This window comes from Falco naumanni, chromosome 1, assembly GCF_017639655.2.
Source record: "Falco naumanni isolate bFalNau1 chromosome 1, bFalNau1.pat, whole genome shotgun sequence".
In the NCBI taxonomy this organism is placed as follows: domain Eukaryota; kingdom Metazoa; phylum Chordata; class Aves; order Falconiformes; family Falconidae; genus Falco; species Falco naumanni.
Genome location: NC_054054.1, coordinates 107088555 through 107094474, shown reverse-complemented (window position 1 = coordinate 107094474; position 5920 = coordinate 107088555). Strand labels below are relative to the sequence as shown.

Genomic DNA, 5920 nt, shown 5'->3' with positions numbered 1-5920 from the left:
GCCCACCTAATTATTATTTTTTTCTAAGCATCCGTCCTTCTGTTTCCCCATTCTCTTCACGCCCGAGCTGCAGCACGTAGGTAGAAAGACATCCCTGGGTTTTCTTCCTACAATCGTACCCTTGGGAAGCTGAGAACCAGTAACACCCCAGACCATCCCCACCACCATCCATGACCGTGGGAGTCACATCTCCCTCTCCATAGGAACTTCAGGAATTAACTCACAAACGCCTGTTAATTAAAGAGATGGACTTGGCTCCCCTCTGACCTTTACCTCTGGAGTTATCCCTGTAGGCAGGGAGCCGTTAAACACTGCGCTCCCTTTCAGCAGGAGCCTCTACCTTGGCTGCGCTCCAGGGAGACCCAGGCTGCCTTCGTCCATCGCCGCGCTTTGCTAACAGTCGCCTGTCATCGCCATCCATATACGTGAAATTGTGTATGCTCCCAGATCCCTGCCCAGCTCCACCTCCCGTCAGTAATCCCGTTAGCCTGGCAACTGTTGTGTCACGGAAGAGCGCATAAAACTGTTGTTTGGAAGCAATATGTAATCTTCCAACCTGCTGCTTATAGCTGGGAGATGGTTTATTGATTCAGACCCTTGTGATTTGGTATTTGCAATAACAGACTCTACATGTGGGAGATCGTCACAGCACTTGTGCCTGGCAGGATTTTCCTAATAAACATTAGGCCTACCGAAGGCTTCGTACTTCAGTGTCACCGAGGTAGGATGGGGAACATGAAGCTGTCCCACCTTAGCAAAGCTCACCCGTGGGTAAAAAACCTATCAGAGTGTATCTGCAAACCTAGCTTTATCTTTACCATCGTTATCTGGTGCTCAGATAATCACAATATCCTTGGGATACGGCTGTTTCCCAGGCTGCACTTGCACGGTGAGTTGCTCCTGTTCTGGCAGGGAGTGCTCGGGAGTCAGCGCTGGCACGGTGCTCCCACCAGCACAGCTCCTCTCTCCTCGCAAAGGCACGAAATGGTACGGTGGTGACTTGGAGAACGTTCCTTTTCCTACACAGCCGTAGGAGTTGTCGCCAATTAAACATTCCCGACTTACAGCCCCTTTCTGGCAGCGGCGCAGGAATGAGACATCTCGCCTGGTAGCCGATGTTTCATTTCTGAAGGGCAGTGCCTGGAAGAAGTCCCCCCACTTCTCATAGCAGCCAAGGCTTGGTCCAATGCTTTGGTTAGTGATGCTATTTTTTTTCTATTAACAGTCTAGTCAGAGGTGACTGCCTCTTACCGGTGATTTATGGAGAGCCTGAGTAACCCAGTTTATCTAAAAATGTGACAACTTTGCCTTGAGAGGATGGGTCCAGATGGACGGGTCACCTGCTGTTAACTAAACGGTAATAGATCTCCATACTAGGCAAAAGGCAATGGTAACCACGGAGTTATATTTCAAACACAATTAATGAGAAAATCGTGAGGTTTTCTTGCCTCCCCCTTGTATTCAGCTGTAGGCGGTGAAAAGAGGGACTATAAAAGCCCAAGGGGTCCAGCTCACAGACTAGCTGGTGATAACGACGTGGAGTAATTAGAGATGAACTCCACTTCCACTCTCGTTTTTCAGATTATTACAAGCTGAGCGCAAGGCAAGGACTCGTGGGCAGGATGGCATCGGCAGCTGTACGCTGCTCCGACGGTACTCCTTTCTCGTGTAAAGTCCAGAGGCAGAATTCATTAGACATGAGCAAATTTTGCATGTAAGAGGAAAAAGCCAAATCTAGGAGGAAAATCTGAATGAGAAATGACAAGTCTGGTGCAATGAGTCTGAAAAGCCACTTGGCGCAGAAGGAATAGCCTGAAAGCAAGCCTGGTGCGAGGAGTGGGAGCGAGACGGGAACGGGGCGGCGAAACCGGCACTCTGAGAGCCGAGCAGAGGGAGGGGATGATTACTGCCTTGCTCACCGCTTCTTCTCCACAGCGAGAAAGCCCCGGTCACAAGCACACACTGTAGCATTAGAGGATGCAATATGCTTTGCCACAGGACATCCATTTAAAAATATGTTTGAGCATCCCACTTCCAAACGGAGTTTTCAGCTCAGCCTTTTCCACCAACTGCCGACAACATATTTTCCTGTAAATCACTTGGTTTTCAGGGTGGATGGTGGTGTCTAACAACTGTAGTAAAAAGAGATGGCAGGGATGGGTCTGCTCCTTCGGGGGAGCTGGGTGTGTGGTGCAGATGCACCGCACACGTGTAATTTTAGGGGATGTGCTGGGAATAATTAAAGCTCCGTACCTTTTCCTCTCTGGTATGTAAGCATGGGTGATATAAGAGATGCATTACAGGAGGGATGGACACCTGCGAGGGTTTGCATCTCCTCTGTTTGCTCTCACACCTTCGCACAACGGCGTTTTCTTCGCTTGTGCTGGCTGCCTGCAGGCAAGGGGCTCTGCTGCCTGCACTGCCAGCACGAATTCTCACCCCGAAAGTTTCCCCTGGCTGTTGCGGACTGGGAGCACAGCCCTGCCTGTTGCAGGCAGGGTGAGGAGGCAGGGAGTAATCCATACATCACGTTTCATCTACCGTGGGTGATGAGCCCACTCGTCACAGCCACGTGGGTAATTCATGAGCAGAGAGGAGGGCTGAGTTAATTGGGGGTGTTCTTCACCCGGAATAGTCCCCACGGTGGTTGGTGATGGGTGGGTGGGGAGGTGCCCCAGTCCCCGCTGATGTCGCTCTCCCCTCTCTCTGCACAGGGGGGTTTGCAGAGCTGCTGCTGGTGCTGCTGGGGCTGAAGGTGCCCGGCGCCCTGGGCTGCCCCACTGACTGCGTGTGCTACCCATCCCCGATGACCGTCAGCTGCCAGGCTCACAACTTTGTCACCATCCCTGAGGGCATCCCTGAGGACAGCGAGAGGATCTTCCTCCAGAACAACCAGATCACCTTGCTGCTGCGGGGCCACTTCAGCCCCTCCATGGTCACCCTCTGGATCTACTCCAACAATATCACCTTCATCGACCCCAACACCTTCGATGGGTTTGTCAACCTGGAAGAGCTGGACCTGGGGGACAATCGCTACTTAAGGGCTTTAGCTGCAGACACTTTCCAAGGGCTGGTGAAACTCCACGCCTTGTATTTGTACAAGTGCGGGCTGAGCTCCCTCCCCAGCGGGATATTCGGTGGCCTCCACAACCTGCAATACCTTTACCTGCAAGACAACCACATTGAGTTCCTTCAGGATGATATTTTTGTTGACTTGGTTAACCTCAGCCATCTTTTTCTCCATGGAAACAAGCTCTGGAGCCTCCATCAGAACACGTTCAGGGGACTAATAAACCTGGATCGGCTGCTCATCCATCAAAATCAGCTGCAGTGGATTCACAGGCGGGCTTTTCATGACCTCCGAAGATTGACCACCCTTTTCCTGTTCAATAACAGCCTCTCGGAGCTGCAGGGGGACTGCCTGGCCCACCTGGGAGCCCTGGAGTTTCTCAGGCTGAATGGGAACCCATGGAGCTGCGACTGCAAAGCCCGTTCACTCTGGGAATGGCTGCACAGGTTCAGAGGCTCCAGCTCCAGCGTCATCTGCGAGTCCCCCGAGCAGATGCACGGCAAGGACCTCAAGGTGCTAAGAGCAGAAGACTTTAGGAACTGTTCAGGGTCCGAGTCGCTCCATCAGATTAAAACACATACTTTCTCCACAGCAGACAGAGGAGCCTCCAAAACCCACCACCCTCACCACTCCTCCAAGGAGAAGGGGAAGGAGAGAGGGGCCGAGAACGGTTTGCACAGCAGCCAGCCCGCCGCTCCCCCCGGCTCCCGGCCGGGCTACCGCAAACCCGGCAAGAACTGCACCAGCCACAAAAGCCGTAACCGAACCTCTAAACCGGTATCCTTGGGGCCACGGAAAAACGGGCAGGAGGTTCCAGACTATGTGCCTGATTATCAGCACAAATTCAGTTTTGGGGTGATGCCGACGCTGCCCCCCAAACGCAAGGGTAAGTGCACCCGGCGGACGCCCCTCCGCCCGCCCAGCGGGGTCCAGCAGGCAGCCGGCTGCTCGGGGCTCCGGGCATCGCTCCTGGTTTTTATGATGGTGTTAGCGGCTGTCATCCGCTGAGCCCCCCAGCTGCGGGAGGAACGAAATCTGTACTGCCACCAATCTACAAAGGACCAGAGTTTCTTTTCTTCTTCTTTTTTTGTACGTGGCTAGCGTTGGCCTGGCAAAGGGAAGAACATTGTCTCGGCTTCTGACGGTCTCTCCGTGCCCGGCCGGGCTGCCAACGCGGACTGTGCCGAACGCAGCGGGAGCGGATTAAAAGGCATTATCACACCTTGTCACAAACAGCCTAACCGAGCACCTACAACAACAACAACAAAGCCAACCTTACAAAAAGCAGATAATGGGGACGGTAGCCAATTCGTCGGTGACAACAGCTGGACAAATGGACTGTATCCATGCTCTTGTGAAATCCTGTTCATCCGAGAGCGCTCTGAACGACCCCTCCAATTACCGAAAGGAACATAATTGCTGTAAAAACCATCACCGATCAAGCCTACACTGTTTCTCTGAAAGTGAGTGCAAGGACACTGATACCGATGTAATAAGGACATTGGTTCTCCCACGTTTTAGCCCTTTTGGCTCCAAACCCAGAGGCCAAAGTTGGCTGGGAATCTCGTAGAAGACAATCTCAAACCCCTGAATATCTCAGGCATTACAGCAGAACAGGGCTTGCCTGCTGGGCTTGGAGTAGCCAACAACCAAAGGAAAGACTGATTAGAGGTGGAATTAAACAACAAAACCGACAAACCCAACACTTAAAGAGATGAGTACCCACAGGAGGTGCGCTTTTTTGTAACCATGTTCACACATCTGAAAAAAAAAACAACCAACAAACCCAACAAATGCACAGGCTCCCCCCCTTCCCCTCAATTATCCATATGTATGTCTTATAATGTTTATAAACTATACGGAAACTATATCTTCAGAACTAAGGATTGTATTGTTGAATTTATAGCAGACCAGTATATGGTTTTTTTTTTTCTTGAGAAAACAAACCGGCAGCAGTGCCTACAGATGCTGAAAGCCATCGGGCGGGCTCAGTACGCGCGGGGGAACCACAGCGGACCAATGTTCTCAGCAATTCAGAGCACTAAACTTTGGGAGGGGTGGGGGGGGTGGTTGTATGCCATGCAGCCAAGTCCATATCCAGAGAGCCAAAACTCACCCTTACATCCTAAATTGTAATAGGGGGGGGAGAGAGAGAGAGAGAGATATTCGTTAGTCCAAATAAATAGAGCCATAGAGCTCTGTCTCCAGAGAGTGCGGCGAGGCCCCAGGGAGGAAAGGGGCTTTTATGGGGCTGGAGGCAGAGAGGGGCTTCCCAGCGGCGTTGGTGGCGTGAGGACCTTTATAGCTGGACTAAGGTTTTCACTGGGGCAGCAAGGAGCAGTTTCCAGGCTGCAGATAGTCCTGACAGCGTCAGGGGAGGTTTTGTTTCTGAAAAGGAACAGGTCGTGTCACAGGAAGAGTCAGAGAAGGGGGAAAGTAGAGCTCATAGAGCAGCGAGAAGCACAGTGCCCAGGGCTTCTGGTCCGCCATAGAAGAGAAAAATAAATGGTCCAAGACAGCCATATGGAGGGGGTTGTGGCTAGGTGGAGAAGAGGGAGCAGACCTGCTTGTTCCCCTCATCCCGAATTAAACCCCGCGGCGGAGGGATGCATTTGCTGGCCGTAGGGCACAGCAGAGTGGGCGGCTTCACCGATGGCAGCCCACGGGCTTGGGGAGATGCTGCCCAAAGTCTGCAGTCGGTGTGACTTCCCTGTCAGCGTGGATGTGTGAGACCAAACAGACACTGAAGTTAATGAAACAAGGGAAATAAAAGTGATCTTGGACAAGAAAAGGCTGCTGTTCATTTCGTAACAGTCTCCCAGTGGTGGCATGTTTCTAGCCCGTAGCTCA

General features: G+C 52.1%; 1 protein-coding gene across 1 annotated transcript; it reads left to right on the top strand.

The window, feature by feature from the left end:
- Positions 1 to 1622: 1622 nt before the first annotated feature.
- RTN4RL1 (reticulon 4 receptor like 1) lies at positions 1623 to 4752 on the top strand. The gene is made up of 2 exons (XM_040586098.1): positions 1623 to 1668; positions 2715 to 4752. Exons 1-2 carry the CDS (start codon positions 1623 to 1625, stop codon positions 4076 to 4078), a joined length of 1410 nt encoding a protein of 469 aa, XP_040442032.1. The 3' UTR covers positions 4079 to 4752.
- The last annotated feature ends 1168 nt before the right edge of the window (positions 4753 to 5920 follow it).